The sequence below is a fragment of the Alosa alosa genome, chromosome 23 (assembly GCF_017589495.1).
Source record: "Alosa alosa isolate M-15738 ecotype Scorff River chromosome 23, AALO_Geno_1.1, whole genome shotgun sequence".
Taxonomy (NCBI): Eukaryota; Metazoa; Chordata; class Actinopteri; order Clupeiformes; family Clupeidae; genus Alosa; species Alosa alosa.
In genome coordinates, this window is record NC_063211.1 from 8,029,074 (window position 1) to 8,046,573 (window position 17,500).

Genomic DNA, 17,500 nt, shown 5'->3' on the forward strand with positions numbered 1-17,500 from the left:
AGAGCAAGTCCAGTTTGCAGAAGAGGGCTGGTCAGAGATACAGGAGGAAGCCTCTCTCTCCTGGGACAACACCCAGGCCCAGGGTGTCCTAGTTTGAGTGGCCTGTGACCTTCCGTTGACCTTTTAGCCCTGTTTGAATTGGAGAGCAGGGAGTGTAAACCACCTGAGGATGTCCGCTTACTCACAGCGTCTTCTTTAAACATCCTCCAGGGTGCTTCGCTCCCAAGACTCGGACCGCTTCCAGGTCATGTTCCGATACTTTGAAGACCGAGCCATCCAGAAAGACAAATCAGGTGGGTCCTCTGGAAAGAATTTGGGCCACATAAACACATGTTGTCACCAGACTCTCAATAGGCTAAACTTTCTGTTCTGTTTGAAAGCAAAACAATGTCTGATGTGAGTGTGTGTTCCACTTTGATTGCAGGGATGATGCAGTGTGTCATCTCCGTGGGCGATAAAGTCTTTGAGCTCTTTCTTCTGATGATGGCTGAGAAGGTAAGTGCAGGCAGTAAAGCATAAAGAGGCTGTAGTAGTAAAAGAAAATAGAAAAGAAACACCATTGTATGCTGTTGGCAAAGCTTTATACCAGCTCACTGTTAAATTTGCCCATAATCCACTACTAGTGATTCACCCTTCATTCATTCCTCTTTGGTGGTAATTTTTAATAATACAGGTGAATGAAGACCCATTCAGGCAATGGTAGGAAAAAACAGGAACAGAGTTTTATTTACACTGATGTGATCAAGGGAGAGACAGCATGACTTTACATCAAGATCCCCCAGCTGCTCTAATTAAACAAGCAAATAGGCAAATAGGCAGGGCTAAAGTATCTTTACTATCCAGGCTGGCGTAAGATGAGTGATCCCAGCTTACGTTGACCACACTGAATCACACCTTGATCAGTGCCACACTAGCGATCCACACCCAAGCAGAACTGTGACACACGGGGAACCATAATATTCCCTCTCATCTCTAAAGACAGTCACACAAGGAAGGAACAGAATGACTCGGTGGAAAAACATATAACAGCTGACTTTGTTGAATTATTCTATCCAACCATACTTCTAGCTGTGAACAGAAGGACACATAATAAGAAACATAAATAAGAAACATGTGGACATAAGCTACTTACGTCGACTATAAAAAATGTAAGACTTAAGATATTGAATTCTGATTTAAATTCTCTCATCTTCCAGTCCAAGACGAAGTCTCACGAGGAGGAGCTGGAGCGTCATGCCCAGTTCCTGCTGGTCAACTTCAACCACATACACAAGCGCATCCGCAGAGTGGCTGACAAGTACCTGTCTGGACTGGCTGAGACGTAAGGGGTTTTCTCCTACCTTGAAGGCTGCTGCACCTTCCATGTAGATTTGTGCAGAACGTTCTTTGAAGACGCCCTGCAGGAAACTGTTTGTTCATGAGGACACCCATGATGTTGATTTAGTCTTGAAGAGTCATCTTTACGAAGAGTCGTGTTTATATTGGATAACATCGCTTATAGCCCACGCGTAAAAGAAAATCAAAGCAGTCTTTAATTGCTCTGCTATTAAAGACGATTAAGGTATATTATCTGAGCAGTCACTGTACCTACTGAAACTTGGCAGAAAGTTAAACTCAGGTCTACCATAACAGCCTCCTAATAGGGCTATTTGTCTGACAGTATTGCAATCTGATTTGTGATATACTTGATGAAAGTCAAACTTCAGTTCAATATTCCACATTTCACTTTAAGTTGGGCTACTTCTGATTGGTTATTATGCCTAGTGCATGAGAAGCACAGCCCTCCTGTTAGTTGAGCTTCAGTGTCTGTCACACAAGGAATATAATATGAATATAATAATCATGGATGTGACAAGATTGACGGAGTGACGAGCTGCACGATTAATTGCAGCCTTTGTGATTAGCTAATTGCATTAGTTCCAATTGGGATTTGGATTGATATTTGATTAATTGTGCAGCCCTGCCTCCTGATCAACTCCTAATGTTCCCCATGAGTGTGAGATGACCTCTCTCTCTATCCTCAGCTTCCCTCACCTGCTGTGGAGCGGCCGTGTGCTGAAGACCATGCTGGACATCCTGCAGACGCTCTCTCTGTCCCTCAGTGCTGTGAGTTACGTCTGTCCTCACTGTCACACTGTCCATGTCTGTTCCCTCAGTCCTCAATCCTCCAGTGATATGTACGGACATGGTGGAGCAATGCTAACGTCACTGTTGCAACTTTAACTTTAGATATTCATACTGAACACAATCCAGCTTTGGTTGTATAAAATGCGCTGAAGTGAAAACCTCTGTAACTGGTAAATGTGTAAGAGCATATTGATGTTACTGTAGCTCAGTAAGGACTGCATCTGTACAGTCACAATGTTTATTGTCTCCTGAGTGATGGCTAATGTTTTCGCTGCCCTTCTGCAGGACATCCACAAAGACCAGCCGTACTACGACATCCCAGACACACCCTACCGCATCACTGTACCAGACACTTACGAAGCCAGAGAGGTACAGAGCAACCGCCCATAACAAGTGCATGAATTACCCTCCCACACTCAGAGAGCTCTTTGTGGCTAATAGTATAGCATTGTACTACTCATATTTGCATTTGCCAGAATGCTCCTGTATAGAGATTGCTAAGAAACGTGACCAAGAATATGGGTACGTTTGGCCGTTTACATTGGTTTACATGGGCATGGATTGCCGCGGATCCCCAAAACGCTTTGCGTTCACCAATGGGAAAATGCCATGATGACGACACATTCTCAATCTCTATTGGCTTTATTACACACTAGCTCTTATTGGCATATTGTATCTGCAGTCATTTCTTCTCTATCTTCAAATTGGTAATATTTTGAGTCAGATCTGACTGTTCTGGTTTCTCAATAAGAGTACAATAATTTTGCACCTGTAGTGTCTGAGGTCTCACTCTTGGAAGGAAGGAAGCTATTAAATGTGTGCTGAAACACAGTATCTCCTGCTTGCTCTTGTAGAGTATTGTGAAGGACTTTGCTGCTCGCTGTGGGGAGATTTTGAAGGAGGCCATGAAATGGGCCCCATCCGTCACCAAGTCCCACCTGCAGGTATGTATCGCTTTGCAGAAAGAGCTCTGCGTTCTTTAAAAGTTGCGACTTTTAAAAACAAAAACATGTAGCAGACATAAAACTTAGCGTTATATATTATAACCTTATATTTAAGAATTGCTAAATAAAGTATGCAATTGTCAATTACGTTATCGTAATATATTAGTGGTTTGATGACGTCATGATCCAGTGGTAAAAGATTATTTGACATTTATTGTTAACATTTAGCAGGAAAATAAGCAAATGTCCCTACATTGCTAACAGGTAGATTAGCAGACGCCGGACTAAGCACTCCTGCTGCCCTGGCTTGCACAAGCCTTTGGCAGCTGCAGTAAAGTAGTCCCACTAGAGTAAGATAGGGGTCAAATTGCAGAGGAGTTGGGTCATTCTCGTCCTGCCGTCTCTCTTCACAGGAGTACCTGAACAAGCACCAGAACTGGGTGTCGGGTCTGTCCCAGCACACAGGCCTGGCCATGGCCACCGAGAGCATTCTTCACTTCGCCGGATACAACCGCCAGAGCACCACGCTCGGGGTGAGGCATGGGCACACCGCCGGGTCACTCGGTTACTAGTCTTACACACACCGCACAGGCAGATATTGTGTTCGTCTGCGCATCAATCAGTCACAGTGGCTAGATACTGCTCTGGTGAAAGACGATACTGAGGGTCAGTTCCACCTGGCCAGGTATTTCTTTCAGTGGCACCACGCTCAAGGTGAGACGCGGGAACACCTCTGGGTCAGCGAGAGTGTCTTAAGGGACGTTCACACCAAGAACGATAGCTTTAATGATAACGGCAAAAAAAGTATAGCTCCAGCTAATATGAATAACAACGTCCACACATAAACTAAAAGTATCACTCTAGCTAATATAAATGACAACGTCCACACATAAACTAAAAGTATCACTCTAGCTAATATAAATGACAACGTCCACACATAAACTAAAAGTATCGCTCTAGCTAATATGAATGACAACGTCCACACATAAGCTATAATGATAACACCATGAAGAACGATATCGTCAGGTCCATTTTCAGTTATCAGTATAGTTAGTGTTTTTGGTGACACAGGCAGTGTGTTTGCCTGCACATCAGTCACAATGATGTCTAGATCCTGCTCTGGTGAGAGATGATGCTGAATCCAGATGAGGGCCAGTTTCACTTGGTTGTTGTTGTTGTTGTTGTTGTTGTTGTTGTTGTTTGTCAGTAGGAATATCCCGACATCAAGAATGCAAATAGACAGGTCCATTGCTATTGATCACACTTGTAGAGTAAAGCCAAGTGTTGCTGTGAAAACGGCTTCAGTTCAGTTTGAAGCCATACTGCCTGGCCCAGACACATGTACAGGAAGACAGCTGTTGCTCCATGCATTTCCTCATAGCCAAATGGGCTCCATGCATTTCCTCATAGCCAAATGGGCTCCATACATTTCCTCATAGCTAAATGGTTGATTTTAGACGACCCAGCTGTTGCTTCATGCATTTCTCAAACCTAAATGGTTGATTTTAGATGACCCAGCTGTTGCTTCATGCATTTCTCAAACCTAAATGGTTGATTTTAGATGACCCAGCTGACTGAGAGGCCAGCCTGTGTGAAGAAAGACTACTCCAACTTCATGGCCTCGCTCAACCTCAGGAACCGTTACGCTGGAGAGGTAATCATCACATGGCCTTTAAGATTTCCTTGGTCTCTTCCTATTTCTGTGCCTGCCTGGTTCACTTTGCCATGATTAAAATCCTCACTTATGAATATTAATGACCTCTCCAAATCCATCTTTATGAAAGGGCCTTTGATGTAAATATGTTATGGTGTGTTTCTTTGTGTGTCTCTCTGTGTGTGTGTGTGTGTGTGTGTGTGTGCGCGCGTGCGCGCGCATGCGTTTGTGTGTATGTGTGTGTGACTCATGACCAGGTTGCTGGGATGATCAACTTTGCCGAGGCGACCCACAGCACGTCAGACCTGAACCGGCTGATGATGGGGCAGCTGAACGCCGCACTGGAGAGTGGCCAGCCTGAGACCTTCACCGAGGCCATGTTCAAACTGGCCGCTCTTCTCATCAGCTCCAAAGGCATGTGGGACCCTACTGATACTAACATCTTACTGTGCAGCCTGGCACAAGGCAGTTGCTCATCCACACTATGTAGAGTGCTTATGCTCATGTGGGTGTGTGTTTGTGTGTATGTGTGTGTGTGTGCATATCGTTAACATGTATATGTGTGTGTGTGTGTGTGTTCATCCACACTAATGTAGAGTGTTCATATGGTTAACGTGCGTGCGTGTGTGTGTGTGTGTGCATATCGTTAACATGTATATCTATGTGTGTGTGTTCATCCACACTATGTAGAGGGCTCATATGGTTAACATACTGTGTGTGTGTGTGTGTGTGTGTGTATCCACACTATGTAGAGTGCGACCCTCAGCTGCTCCACCATCTGTGCTGGTCTCCGCTGAAGATGTTCACTGAGCACGGCATGGAGACGGCCATCGCCTGCTGGGACTGGCTACTGGCTGCCCACGCTGGAGTCGAGGTCCCGGTGAGTCATCGCCCAGCACCTGCCCCATGGCTGGTGACCCAGGGGTCCCTAGGGCTCGGTTAGGAAAGGTGGCTGGATCCTGAGTGATTGAAATCATGTGTGGTGGGAAGGGGAGACTTGAGACAGGATCGGTGCGTCCCACGAACTAGGAAACGAACTAGAAAAATATGCCTGTCTCTTATCCAAATTTCAGAGGTGGATAAACTGAGTTTATTTCCATTTAGCCTCCACTACATCCCTGAACCTAAGGGATTGACATTTTCATTAAAGCAGTTATTATGACGACCGGCGCAGCCGGGCGGTCATATAGGTTTAGTCAGATTTTTTTTTTTTTTTTTTTTTTTTTTTTTTTTTTTTCGCATGTCCAAATTTCCGTCAATGATTCGGGACACTGAAAGACCCGGGGTAGACAAACTTGGTGGGCATGTAACCCATATGGATAGCATGGAACCATCGTTTTTCGTTTTGATCTGTAGCCCCCACGCTGGACTGCACCCCGAAAAGGAGGGTAGGGCGAACACAGTTTTCTGTGAATATCTCGAGAACCGTGGTTTAGGAGGACCATTATTTTTTGTATGTTGATCTCAAGGGGCCATGTCAACGCATTCCATAACCACTCATTTCATGTATAAAGCCACCTAGTTAAACACAAAAAGTAAAATGAGGTGGTGTAATTGAAGGTATCTGTGACCTAACATAGTCAAAACTGCACGAAATTGGAAGTGTAGGATCATTATGACACCCTCTGTATGCACGCCAAGTTTTGTGGAATTCCGTTCATGGGGGCCACACAATAAATTAATTTATGTTACTATACACCAACTGGCCTGTAGGTGGCGGGAGACAGTTTTCTGTGAATATCTCGAGAACCGTGGGGCCTAGGAGGTCCACCTTTTTTTTGTATGTTGGTCTTAAGGGGCATGTCAACCCATCCCATTACCACTTATTTCATGTATAGCGCCACCTAGTTAAAAATTAAAAAGCATAAAATTAGGTGTTTTCATCTCAATATCTCTGGCTGACAAGGTCAAAACTGCACAAAATTAAAAGTGTAGGATCATTATGACACCCTCTGAATGCATGCCAAGTTTTGTGTACTTTTCGTTCATGGGGGCCTTACAATAAAATAATTTATGTGTACATTTAGTGGCGTACACCAACAAAGATTCCCGGGACACTGAAAGACCGGGGTACACAAAACTTGGTGAGCATGTACCCCATATGGATAGCATGGAACCGTCATTTTTTAGAGTTTTCATCTGCAGCCCCCTGCTGGACTGGACCCCGAAGGAGGGTAGGGCGAACACAGTTCTCTGTGAATCTTTTATGGTATGTTGGTCTCAAGGGCCCACATAAACCTGGCTCATAATCACTCATTTGTGATTTGCCCCCGGTAAAAATGAAAATCAGTAGGATTAAAAGAAAGCCAAAATAAATATTCATCATCATCATCATGGCTGCATTTTCAGTATTGGCGAGAAGTAGTCGTTTGTCCACTAGATGGCGCGCTCGTTGCAGTGAGGCGTAATTTTGTTGGAAGTTAAAGGGGTTGGAAAAACAATGGGCGCTTCATACAAGGACTGTAATTTACATTGAACATCTAATAAGGATAGGGCCCGATGTTCACATGAAGTGTAATTCCCATTTCTTCTTGAAGCGAAATAAATCTGAGGATGTTTATCGGACATGCTTGGTTTTACTGCAGATGCGTTAATCTTGTAATATCAATAAGGACCTAGGTAATGTTACCGTTAAGCGTTGGTTGAGTGATGGAGGCATTTGATTTATTGCATTTGTAGAAAACTATAAATGCGGTTATATAAACAAATGTATAGCAGCACTGTTTGTATCTTTCGACTGTCATTTATTGCCGCGTGCTACAAAATCATTCTGTGCAATGGAAGATTTACCAACGTTACACCGGTCTGATGCAGTTTTGCCTATACATGCTTGAGACTGAGGCGCCTGTTTATTTTGTTTTAAGTGGTGCAGGGTGTGAGAGGGGAATCGATGTGCTTTGATTACAGCTTGGTAGTTGTAGTCTGTGAAATTAAAAAGCGTGTGTGTGAAGTATCAAACAATGACACCTTCATTTCATTATGGCTGTTTTAGCAAAACACCTTAAGCTACTGTGTAGTAGGTCCCATTTAGAAGTGGCTACTTCATTTGCTTTCATTGACTCATGGAGCTGCGTGAATGTTATTACAACTTTTAATGCGATATGACAGTTTAAGTCCGCTTGATACTGTAAAGTAAGCCATTGGTTTCAAAGGAGATTTTATTTGTGTAAGCCAGCATAGCCTATTGACAATTTATGTTGTCAATAGGCCTACCTATAATCCTACCTGTAGCTTAGGGGAAGCTAACAACTTTCTATTAGGATCTAGTTTGTTAGTTACCGTTTTGTCATAACTCCCTGATGCATTTTTTGCATTTAGAATAGCCAGGCGTGTATATCTCAATCGGAAAATTAAACAATATCGGGTGCCTATGGACTAGGCTGGGTGAACCCAGCCTGATCTGCCATTTATTTTTGATTTCTTAAAAGATGAGCTTGGTCTGATGAAAGCCAGACTAGCCATGGACCTCAGTTAAACAATGCAAGGGAACATGAATCAGCCTATATTTGCACTAACAATAGCGGACAAAAGCTCTTCAGCGTTGGCCCGTTAAAATGTGTATGAACAGTCTAGCGGCGCATTTCATCAAGGCCCATTTGGACATGTCAGTTATTTGCACCACTGGTTAGATGTAAAACAGCACTTAGTTTCAGACTAGGCTACTGTTACTTAATTTGTGCATTAACAATAGCGTTTCAGACTACTGTTACTTAATTTGTGCATTGACAATAAAGTATTACATGAACTAAAGATGACTAAAATCTTATGTAGAAGAAGAAACATTCACAAAAATCCATCCATCCAAAAATGACCTTTGTTTTGATAGCTGTTGAAAAACGGCATGGAACTGACAGAGATGTTTTTGTTTATAAATACATAAAAATAAATAAATAAATAACATTATGCTGATACCTTTTGCTTTTCCCAAATACAATGTAGCCTACAGGTGTAAGTGACCTTTCATCAATCCAGTTGCAATGGATGAACTGTGATGAACTGCCCTACTTGTGATTGTTTAGAGATTTTAAAGGTTTTATAACAATTCTACATCTTCTTTGGCTATTCTACAATCTATTCACCTTTTCAGCACCAGTAGGGTACTTTCTGTGCAGCCCGCACACACTCAGGCATGCCAAACAAGCATACACAAAAGTTTCAAGAGTGGGGATGGAGTAAAATATGGAGACAAATTGAAGTGTGATTTATTTTTTTTCGCTAGACGGATGTACAGGACTGAGCGGCGGTCATATTTTGTACCGCTATGCGGTACATCTAGTTTTAGAGTGCATTACACCTTTGGTCGGCAAGATTGGACCTGAGGAAGCTTTGGTGTTGATGTTTGTTTATTATTTTTGCCCCTGAATTGGGGAAAAAGAATTGGCTTATTGGTTGATATGGGGGTGTGCGATTGTGACAATAATAAGCTGAGAATGGCATTGATTATTTCTTTTAATCTCCTGTTGCTATGTCACTTTTCAAGTACAGGCCTTTCAGGAGAAATCAGATTTCACTTCCTCAATGTGAGGCACTCAGCAGCAGCTCAACCTAAGCAGGGGTGTAGGCCTAGTGGTAATTCTGTGATCACGGTAAGGTGGACTGCGGTAGCGGGATTTTAAAAAATGCATTCAGAACATGTTTGATTCATGTCAACAGCCACAAGCGTACATGGAAGCTCTTGATCGCGCATGCCAATAACGTCTATAAAAACAATACATTTATGGAATAAAACTAGACAGGTACCTCAGATTAGCATTTATGTTTATTGGTAAACTACAATTATCTGCAGCCAGCGGAGGGCATTTATAGCCTACGATGCACCCGGACAATATTGTGCGTCTGCCCTCCATTTTCATCAAACATGGTCTGAATGCCTGGACTTGAAAAGTGACATAGCAACAGGAGATAGAGAAAATGGTCAATGTCATTCTCTGCTTATTATTGTCACAATCGCACACACCCATATCAACCAATAAGACAATTGTTTTTTCCCCCACTTCAGGGGCAAAAATACAAAACAACTTCCAGTCAACATCTTACACACCAAAGCATCTTCAACGCATCCTCAAGCCCAGTCTTGCCGACCAAAGGCGTAATGCACTCTAAAATAACTGCTTTAAAGCAACACCAAAGCACTTTTCCTCTGTCGCACGCACGTTATTTGATTTTCCAGCACCGGCTTTGCAAATAACGATGTCTACAGACAAGGTAGAGTATGTTGCATGATTTTATGAAAGTATGATGGATTGCGACATCAGAAGCAAGTCAAATTTGTAGTTTCTTATGTCTCATTCCATCGAACTACAGATCCGCTACCCGATCTGGCAAACTTCCATAGTGCAGTTATAGCCGATAGAGGGTCGTAAAGCGAATGCAGAGGTGCCGTTCACCCTGTTACGAGTTGATGAACCACTGAAACGATTTTGGAAACATTATTTTAAGGTACAAAAAAGTCTTTGGTTTTACTTTAATGAAAATGTCAGTCCCTTAGCAGCATAGCGTTTCAGAAACCATGGAAGTGGACAGTGTTGGTCAAATTATGCCCGGTGCTTCTTTCACTCGTCTGATAATTTTCTGCGCAATTTATGAAGGAACTACGGACTGACAGAAAAAGAAAGGAAACGTTTTCGCAATCAGGAGGAAATACACGTTAAGTTCATTTGTTTGCATCTCTCCGGAGTGTGTTGCTGGCCTAGCCTACCGAACAGGGAAGTGAATAGGCTTGCTTGCCAGCCTTTCCCAGTACTTTGCAAACTGCATATTCCGTTTCTTTGAATGTCGGTGACTGGGTACATAGAAGAAGAAAAAAAGCATCTGTAAATGCGTTCATAATGTGTGCATGCTTGAGATGAAACCAGCAGTTTTTTCAGCAGAAATAATATTCTAATAAAAATAATATGAGAGGAGGACCTGTCTCTATAGGGGATTTCTACGGAAGAATATTAGACTCAAATGTTTTGTACCTGTGTATCACATTTTGAAACTGTAGAAATTATTTGTAACTGTAAAAATGATCCGTACAAGTAATTGTCAAAATTACAAATCTATTCTATGGGTACGGATCGGTTTTACAGATACAAATCATCCTACAGTTAAAAATATTTTACCATTAAAAAAAATATTCTACAATTACAAATCAATATTCTGCGCACAAAAAGTTGTCCTACAGTTACAAATCTTTTCTGCAAGTGCACAAACTTTTGCACCACCTTAGGGATGAGAAGCGTCTCGTACGTATTGTGTGTGTGTATCAGGATTTGTAACTGTAAAGATTTGTGAATTAACAAAAAAATAACACGAACGATTTTAAGTATTACTCATATGTCCTTCACTTAAATATATTCCACAGGTACTAAACCTTCCACAGTTGCTGCCTTTCAATTCTGAAGCTATTCTGCCATTTTGAATCTCCATTTTGAATCTCTGCGACACGATTCTGGCACTAGCCAATAGATTAAATAGTATCACGAGTTGACTTTTAATCAATGCGATTCTGGCACTTCCTGTTGAATAGCCATTAGTCTATCTAATATTTATAGTGGTGTGACAGTCGTTAATTCTCCTTGATGTCGATTGACTAAAAAAATATTGAAAAAAAAGCAAGGTAGTAAATTAATCTCTATGTTCGAATGCCCATTTTTGTTGAATCTGAGGCATCACCTGGAGAGAGAAGCCTTTACAGATAGGTGGGTTCTGAGTCGGACCTTTAAGTAGACATTAATGTTATGAGTGAGGACTGGGCATTATAAGATGTGACTGAGCTCTAAAACGGGCTGTGGTCTTTTTGTCCTCTGCGTTCTGCCGCAGTTCATGCGTGAGATGGCCGGGGCGTGGCAGATGACTGTGGAGCTGAAGATGGGGCTCTTCTCGGACGCCCAGGTGGAGGCCGACCCGCTGGCCGCCTCCGAGGAGAGTCAGCCCGTGCCGTGCCCCCCCAACATCACCCGCACCACATCTGGATTGAGGTGAGCACCGAGTCAGGGTGGCGGCTGGAATTCTTTTTTGTTGTTGCGTCTGGTTTACACAAATGTTTGTTACACTGATAACCAGTTCTCCAATCCAGGGTCATCATATCCTGTTGTTTTTAGTCTCCTTAGCAGGACACGGGACTAGAGATTTAGCACGTTAGCGGTAAAAAAAGTGGTACATAAGCATGGAGAGATGCACTAATACATCCTTGCTGTTTTTTCCTGTGTGTCTGTTATGCTCCTTGGACACCTTGTCTGCCTTGTCTGGTCTGTCTCAAGAAGACTCGTCACCTCAGACCTGTGCTTGTGTCCCTCTGTCCTGTAGTTCCTGGTCCAGAGGTTTGAGATTGCAAAGTACTGCAGTGTGGACCAGGTGGAGATTTTCGGCAGTCTGCTCCAGCGCTCGCTTGCGCTCAGCGTAGGTGGACCCAAGAGCAGCCTCAACCGGCACGTGGCCGCCATTGGACCGCGCTTCAGGTGAAACACCCCACGCTGGCTGTGAAGTCGCACGGCTTGGGTTGCTTGTGATGTGAACTGTGAGTATGTCAGTGTTACTCCTCAGGGAATTCTGGAGCATCACCATTTTCTGTGTGTGTGTGTGTGTGTGTTTTCCTCGCTTTCTCTCAGGCTGCTGTCTCTGGGTCTAGCTCTGCTGCACTCGGACATGGTCACCAACGCTACCATCCGGAACGTTCTGCGTGAAAAGATCTACTCCACAGCTTTTGACTACTTCAGGTACTGTTTCTGATAAGCCAGGTGACCTCTAACCCTCATTTCATGTGCAGGAGACTCAGTCATAGTATTGAAATACATGAATACATGAATACATATACCGTAATTTCCTAACTATTAGCCAAGGTTTATACATTGATCTTGCAAAATGTATTCAGCTATGAGGCAGTTAATATGGTTTTATGGTTTTTTTTTAACTTAATACACAGGAAATTACTGTAGACCCTTTCAATCTGTCCCTAGAGGGTTTCCAGTTTAAATGTTGGAAACAAATGCAAATGTTTTCTACTATAGCATAGAGCTTTACAAAATGTCAACTGTGAACTATGTGTCAACTTTCCTTTTTGTTTACCTCGGAGATACTGTTAGCTCAGTGTTGATTTCGGTGCCACAGGAAGTGCCTTTGGAACAGACATGATTGTTTACGTAGTTGAAAGCGTCTATATAGAATGACTGTGATTCTGGTGCTGTGGTTTGATTTCATGATAATGGCCATGTCCCCACACCACCCACCTCAAACCCTGACTCTGGCCTTCTCTCCCCAGCGTCGCTCCTAAGTTCCCCACACAAGGGGACAAACGCCTGAGGGAGGACATCAGCATTATGATCAAGTTCTATGCCAGCATTCTGTCGGACAAGAAGTACCTGGCGGCCTGCCAGCTGGTGCCACCTGGTGAGCTTGGCGCCAATCCCCCCCCGAGCACCCTCTCTGCCGGGATTTTCGGATCGCTAATTGTTTCCAGCACTTCTCCGATATCGATTTTGAGTAAGCCCTCTCTTGCAAGCGCTGCAGTTTTCTTCATCGCCAAAGCGGCGGGAGCATGTTTTCACAGCGGGCCAAATTTGCTGCATTTGTATGTGTGGCAAATTTGAAAAAAAAGCCCAGTCGTGAAAAAAGAAAAAAATCAAGCCAACTGCACGGCGATCATCATGAACTTCCTTTCCTCCTGATTTGTCAATTTGTCGCTCGGAAAACAAATTGAGAAACAGGTTTGAAAGAGAGAGAGATCTCTCAGTCCTTCACCTCCAACGCCCTTCCTCCCTCCCTCCCTCCCTCCTCAACACCACTCCATCGGAGATCATTCTTCGTCACCTCATCGATAAGAACATGAGCCATGCCCACAATGCCATTGCTGGTATCACAGTTGGTAGATATGCTGTAGCTGCATGACCATTTCAGAGAACCAGTAGACCTCCACCCGGCCTCCAGTGGCATATCCCAGGGTTCTTGCACAGGCCTGGGGAATGCTGGGAAATGAAGGCGTTTAAAAAACCCAGGCCTGGAAACCTTTGAATTCAGTAAATGGTCTGCAAAAATGTTGACAGTGATACAATCATTTGTTAAAGTTCTGCTAGCACAGTCACAAACATGAAAAATTACACAAATGTTCTCTAAATCTCTTCTCTGCGTAAGTTCAGTCTCCCATAACAAACATCATCCTCATCATTTCCCCCTTATGAGAGGCTGATCTGTTGAGCAGTCCAGACAAAAGTTGGACACTAACTGACGTTTAGGCAAAGCAACTCAAAGGATAAAATAGACAGCAAAAATAGAGCTCTAGAAATTTGTATGAAATGAAAATGACTGCAATTGGTTCCCGATTAAAGAGCAAGAACCCCTTTTCTCCACTTATTGTGGTGCAAATCAAATCATCACATCCAAGTCATTGTGTTGTGAAGAAGTAGTATTAGTTGATTGAGCATGTTGGTAGAATACGTTTGGTGATATTGTGCCCTATTCAGATATGAAGCCTAGCCTAGCTGTGTAAAGCTAGCTGTCAGAGCTTTAGTCAGAGTCAGAGAATCAATTCAGAAAATGAGTTACAGGATTGGAAATAAGCTGGTAAAATATATGAATATATGACTTGAATTTCCCCTAGGGATCAATAAAGTATCATATCATATCTATCTATCTATCTATCTATCTATCTATCTATCTATCTATGAGCATAAGTGAGATGTCCTTTCAGATATACAGTGGAGAGATGTTAAGTTCCAAGTGTTATAGGGGGGGGGGACTTTCCCCATAGTGGCCAATCAACAACCAAGCCTATTTACAGTCAAAAACAACATCACCAACAGAACAAAGCATATCACTGGGGTTATCAAGCAGCTGTAATTTTTAGGATTTGGCTCTGGTCTAGGTGAATCCACAGGGCTTTATTCCTGACATTTTGTCATCTTTAACATTCAAAGGAGGAGTGGAAAGAGAGGAATTTTGGCAGAAAGAGAGACACACACAGAGACAGAGAGCCCATGAGAGCTCAGGTACAGCGGAGGCAAGACAGAGAGCCCAGGAGAGGCACATGAGGGTTGAGAGCACATGGTTGCATATCCTCTGACAGTTGTGTGTGTGCGTGTGTGTGTGCGTGTGCGTGTGCGTGTGGTGTGTGTGTGTGTGTGTGTGTGTGTGCGCGTGCGTGTGTGTGTGTGTGTGCGTGTGTGTGTGTGTGTGCGTGGCCCCTGGCAGACCAACAGGACCCATCTCTGAACAGCCTGTCGGTGATGAACGCGACTGACCCGCGGAGCATGGACGGGGGCACCCGGCAGCAGACCGGCCAGGGCTGGATCAACACCTACCCTCTCTCCAGTGGCATGTCCACCGCCTCCAAGAAGTCAGGTACGGTTACACACGCACACGCACGCACACGCACACGCACACACACATCTTGAATTTCCCCTTGGGGATCAATAAAGTATCTATCTATTTATCACACACACACACACACACACACACACACACATCTTGAATTTCCCCTTGTGGATCAATAAAGTATCTATCTATTTATCTATCTATCTATCACACACACACACACACACACACACACACACACACACACGGTTACAGCTCAGTGACCACCACCAGGCCTCTCAGTGTTCCACCTGTGCTTCATGCATGTTAACACTACAGTATGAAGGCCACACACCATATCATAAGAAATGGGGATAATGATTGGCCACCACTAGGCCCCCTCTGTGTTGTACATGACTACAGTTTCCTCCTACCACACTGACTAGAAGTTGAATGTTGTCACTTTCAAAAAAAAAAGTACACTACAATATGAAGGCACATGAATGTATAAGTATAAGTATATATACTTTTTGATCCCGTGAGGGAAATTTGGTCTCTGCATTTATCCCAATCTGTGAATTAGTGAAACACGCACTCAGCACACAGTGAACACACAGTGAGGTGAAGCACACACTAATCCCGGCGCAGTGAGCTGCCTGCATCAACAGAGGCGCTCGGGGAAATGCCATATACTGTATCATAATAACTGTGAATATTTGCGTGTGGGGTGTTTTTAGTGGCGATTAGTTGTACATTGGTTGCTATGTGTCGTTCCATGCAGGCATGTCAAAGAAGAGCAACCGAGGAACTCAGCTCCACAAGTACTACATGAGACGCAGGACTCTGCTGCTGGCACTACTGGTATTCCCTCCTCCTCCTCTCCACTCCTCCTTTCTTCTCTTGTTCTCCTCCCCTCTTCTCTCTTCCTCTCATCTCCTCTCCTCTCTTCCTCTCCTCTTATCCTCCCTTCTCATCTCCTCTCTTCCTCTCCTCTCTTTTTCTCATCTCCTGTCTTCCTCTCCTCTGCTCTCTTCCTCTCCTCTCTCTCTTCCTCTCCTCTCCTCTCCTCTCCTCTCCTCTCCTCTCTTCCTCTCCTCTCCTCTCCTCTCTTCCTCTCATCTCCTCTCTTCCCCTCCTCTCCTCTCTTCCTCTCCTCTGCTCTCTTCCTCTCCTCTCCTCTCCTGTCTTCCTCTCCTCTGCTCTCTTCCTCTCTCTCCCTCTCCTCTCCTCTCTTCCTCTCCTCTCCTCTCCTCTCCTCTCTTCCTCTCCTCTGCTCTCTTCCTCTCCTCTCCTCTCCTCTCTTCCTCTCCTCTCCTCTCTTCCTCTCCTCCTCCTGTCTTCCTCTCCTCTGCTCTCTTCCTCTCCTCTCCTCTGCTCTCTTCCTCTCCTCTCCTCTCTTCCTCTCATCTCCTGTCTTCCTCTCCTCTGCTCTCTTCCTCTCCTCTCCTCTGCTCTCTTCCTCTCCTCTCCTCTCTTCCTCTCATCTCCTCTCTTCCTGTCCTCTCCTCTTATCCTCCCTTCTCATCACCTGGCTATTGACTCTCCTCCTCTCTTCTCCTCTCCTCTCTTGAAACTCCACTGACTGATGTTCTCTGTCTGTCTGTCTGTCCTCCGTCCCAGGCCAGCGAGATCGAGCGTCTGACCACCTGGTACAACCCACTGTCCACCCAGGAGCTGGCCATCTCAGTGGAACAGTCGGTGGAGACCAGCATTGCCAACTGGAGGTCCAAGTACATCAGCCTGAGCGAAAAGCAGTGGAAGGACAACGTCAACCTGGCGTGGAACATCGCCCCTTACCTGGCCATGCAGCTGCCCGCCAGGTACCCCCACACACACACACACACACACACACACACACACACACACACACACACACACACACACATATGGTACTGCCGCCACACACTCCCACAAGTAAACATACTCTGCCCTGGTCGCCTATTAAGCTATACAGCAACCTGCCAGATGTATACAGACATACACTACCTGCCACACACACACACACACACACACACTGATTCACCTAGATCTACAAAACATTTAGAATGGGGCCCCACATGTATCCATTCTCTTGTGTACACAGGTACAGTTCAAATATTTGTTCTGTACATACAGACGCCTGATTTGTTTGATCTGATGGGTGTGCTGCCCACTTGCGTCTACTAACCTGAACTCTACATGCCAAAAAAACCCACCTCAAATCACTGTTCCTCTCACTATTCTCAGTGCTTGTAGTCCTTTTGTTGTGAGATGGAAACGTTCGCAAAAGGACATCATGAATGGATACATTGCCTTTTTGTGTCATTCTAACACATTGCCCTACTTGAAAAGATGATTTGCAAAGTCTAAAGTCTAACTAAAGCTAATTGAATTACTTAGCTAAATCTATTAGCTAATTTAATACGATGAGCAAAATCTTAAGCGCAAACATAGATGAGTCTGATGAGTTTGTACTCCCACATTTAGTTCATGCACAAGACACTGCGTGTTTTCCAGAGCTGCATGA

The 17,500-nt window shown here is 44.1% G+C and overlaps 1 protein-coding gene across 1 annotated transcript in view; it reads left to right on the plus strand.

Annotated features, from left to right (window-relative positions):
• The window catches only part of pi4kaa (phosphatidylinositol 4-kinase, catalytic, alpha a), a 55,029-nt gene that overhangs the window by 17,953 nt on the left and 19,576 nt on the right, over nucleotides 1–17,500 (plus strand). Inside the window, 18 exon segments of the mRNA XM_048235664.1 lie at nucleotides 211–293; nucleotides 425–495; nucleotides 1,197–1,321; nucleotides 2,025–2,106; nucleotides 2,413–2,496; nucleotides 2,982–3,071; nucleotides 3,485–3,604; nucleotides 4,633–4,725; nucleotides 4,983–5,139; nucleotides 5,478–5,605; nucleotides 11,530–11,662; nucleotides 11,665–11,687; nucleotides 12,016–12,167; nucleotides 12,318–12,425; nucleotides 12,968–13,095; nucleotides 14,893–15,042; nucleotides 15,776–15,855; nucleotides 16,615–16,814. Coding sequence (XP_048091621.1) covers nucleotides 211–293; nucleotides 425–495; nucleotides 1,197–1,321; nucleotides 2,025–2,106; nucleotides 2,413–2,496; nucleotides 2,982–3,071; nucleotides 3,485–3,604; nucleotides 4,633–4,725; nucleotides 4,983–5,139; nucleotides 5,478–5,605; nucleotides 11,530–11,662; nucleotides 11,665–11,687; nucleotides 12,016–12,167; nucleotides 12,318–12,425; nucleotides 12,968–13,095; nucleotides 14,893–15,042; nucleotides 15,776–15,855; nucleotides 16,615–16,814 — 2,007 coding nt within the window.